Source organism: Macrobrachium nipponense, chromosome 18, assembly GCF_015104395.2.
Source record: "Macrobrachium nipponense isolate FS-2020 chromosome 18, ASM1510439v2, whole genome shotgun sequence".
NCBI classification, from domain to species: domain Eukaryota; kingdom Metazoa; phylum Arthropoda; class Malacostraca; order Decapoda; family Palaemonidae; genus Macrobrachium; species Macrobrachium nipponense.
In genome coordinates, this window is record NC_087211.1 from 74,079,909 (window position 1) to 74,082,661 (window position 2,753).

The window sequence follows — 2,753 nt, forward strand, 5'->3', positions numbered from 1 at the left end:
GCGGGTTATTCCTCTTAGATCAAAGTAGTCAAACAGTCTTGAAACCGGCTGAAGAAGGAGAGGGGCTAGAAACCTCATCCTGTAAAACTGGTAAGATACAGAAGGCTCAACACTTCCTAACACCAGCTCCTATTGCTCCAGGTTGTATAGGTCACAAATACAAATTAATGTCGTTATCAAATTTCTCATGTATTTTTCTTACGTCAAGTTACATTACCTTGTGATAATTTACGCAATGCCTATTTTATTTTTTGTTTTCTGTATAAAATTCGTTTATATTCATTCGTTTCTATCCATACATTATCATTGGGGATGGTAAAAAAACCATATACATAAATATGAATATATATATATATATATATATATATATATATATATATATATATATATATATATATATATATATATATATATATATATATATATATATATATATATATATATATATATATATATGATGCTGAAATCTACCATGGTGTTATATTTATGCACGATCTTTTTTATGTCATGTTAAACCATGTTTAAACAACATATTCTTTGGAAGCTTAAAATTCAAGTCAGTTACGCCTGTGGGCTTCATCCATGTGAATAGGTTTTTTTTCTTTTTTCGGCAACTGGATAATAATGATAAAAGTGTGTTTATTAATCATAAGTATGTATGAAAACATAAATATACATATGTATTTATATATCCGCATATACACGTGTGTGTAGTGTGTGAAAGATGAAATTTGCTCAATATCAAATCAGTCTTAATATCATGGTAATTACTATGCAAATAGAAATCAATGTAATTCATAAAAAGCGGAATATTAAAATTCATAAGGAACTTTCAGCCGCACATTTGCAGTCGACATTTCAAATGTTCAAGTTATTTACATTCAAACACCAATGGAAACCAATCTCTAATGATGCAATCTGCCAAAAGTGTAGATTATTATTTTATATGTACGGGTTTTTATGTTTAACATTCGACGATTTCTGTCTCCTTTACATGTTTGACCTTAACAAGTTTCAAATAGCAGGTTTTAATAAGCTTACTTTGCAATTCTAATTCTTGACGTCAGCCCTGGTTTATTAATGGGAGTACATCTGTAAGACCTCCTCCCTTGGTCCTTCGTCAGATGTTCTGAGGGGTATTCTAGGATCAGTGACCCTGTCCAGGGACCCGAATAGATTGTGACCGTATCTTTCGATGACCTTTCGGCAACTGGGTTCGTTCTCTATCTGCGAGAGCAGCCGCCCGTTGATCTGCCACCGCCAGGACTGGTACTTGTTCTTGCTGGTGTTGAAGGTGCTCAGGGGGTCTTCCCGGTACCTGGTAGAATTCATGTGCCTCTTGATGTACCGGTGGGTCCCAGCAGAGACGTCAGGACGCCCGGTCAGGAAGCGAGTCAGCTTCGCCATTGTCTTAGTCGGGTGCAGGCTCAGTTGGCCTCGTGGGTGGACGTTGATGAGTCTCTCCGGGTACTTCTGGACTAGGCGATCGTACACCTGCATGTCCTCCCACAGGGGGCCACACTTGAGAGAGGGCTTCCAGTCCAAGAAGAGGCCCTGCATGGAAGTGATCGAGCCCCTTGGGTCTCGAGTGAGGTGGATCACTTTGACACGTTTGTGTGGGGGAGCCCCGGAGGAGATCCTCGACAGCGGGACAGCCTCGCTCGACAACCTTGGCAACGCGCACTCTCGCATTTCGGCAGATTTGACCTCAGGTCAAGTCTCCTGAGGCAATCTTGAGAGGCGGATGAGTTGCTTAGGCAATTGAGAATGCTTTGGTGGAAGTAGTGGCAAATTGGGAAGGTGTACCCTCAGGGAGATTTCTAATTCGTCGCTGAAATGACACTGGAAAATATCTGACAAATAGCTCACGACACTTTTGCCTTGGAAGAGCTCCGGTTTATCTCTGTGGGGCCACAAGGGCTCGAAAAACAGGACGGCCTCTCCAGTTGTGGATAGAAGCTCGGCCAGCAAAGTCGACCCACTTCTGACATTGGATGCGAGGATGAGGACGAGCAATGGGGAAGACTCGCTATTCTTGCCTTGATCATAAACTCCTCCTCGAACGGTTTCCAGTTTTCCATTGGTTCATCCTCCTTCCATAGTCTGGATTTTATTTTCATAGTATTAGTCTAGAATGCTGGTCGAGAATCCTGGAAATATAAGAAATAATGATGTTAATTGGAAGAGCTAAAAAGGTACAAAGAACTATATAAATCAATAGGTTCCTATATAGATAAAACTGCATTCAATATAGGTGCAACCATTGCATTCAATATAGGTGCAACCATTGCACGATAATGCAATTAGGTTAAACAAATGAAACTGTAACATTGATTTGCCCATCATATCCCAAGTACTTGCCACTGCTTAGCCGAAATGTGTTGCTTTGAATGGCAATGTATTATTTAACTGTTAGTTAACTTCTACTTGGCTATATACCAGTGTCATTCAAGTCTAGAATGCTGAATTTACAAATCCTACTCTAAGAAGATGGTTTAAGCACAACTTTAGATTGAACAAGCATAACACCAGTAGCAGATGATAATAGAAAGCTGTTAGATAGTCAACAGTGTCAAATGCCTTTTTCAGTACCAAATAATGAAAGGTGCAGTCTATATATATATATATATGATATATATATATATATATATATATATATATACCAAGGAAGTAACGGTTACCTTGAATAGAACAATCTTCCCTTTTCTATTTAAACCTTCTTTCTATCATGAAGTATGGTATATTCTATTCTA

The 2,753-nt window shown here is 38.6% G+C and overlaps 1 protein-coding gene across 1 annotated transcript; it reads right to left on the reverse strand.

Moving 5' to 3' along the window:
* Positions 1 to 1,077: 1,077 nt before the first annotated feature.
* On the reverse strand, positions 1,078 to 1,692 carry LOC135196644 (uncharacterized). Its single transcript, XM_064223483.1, has one exon. It carries the CDS (start codon positions 1,690 to 1,692, stop codon positions 1,078 to 1,080), a length of 615 nt encoding a protein of 204 aa, XP_064079553.1.
* Between the last annotated feature and the right edge of the window lie 1,061 nt (positions 1,693 to 2,753).

Coding starts and splice junctions, on each gene's coding strand:
- LOC135196644 (XM_064223483.1), bottom strand. CDS start 1,692: ATGCGAGAGTGCGCGTTGCCAAGGTTGTCGAGCGAGGCTGTCCCGCTG.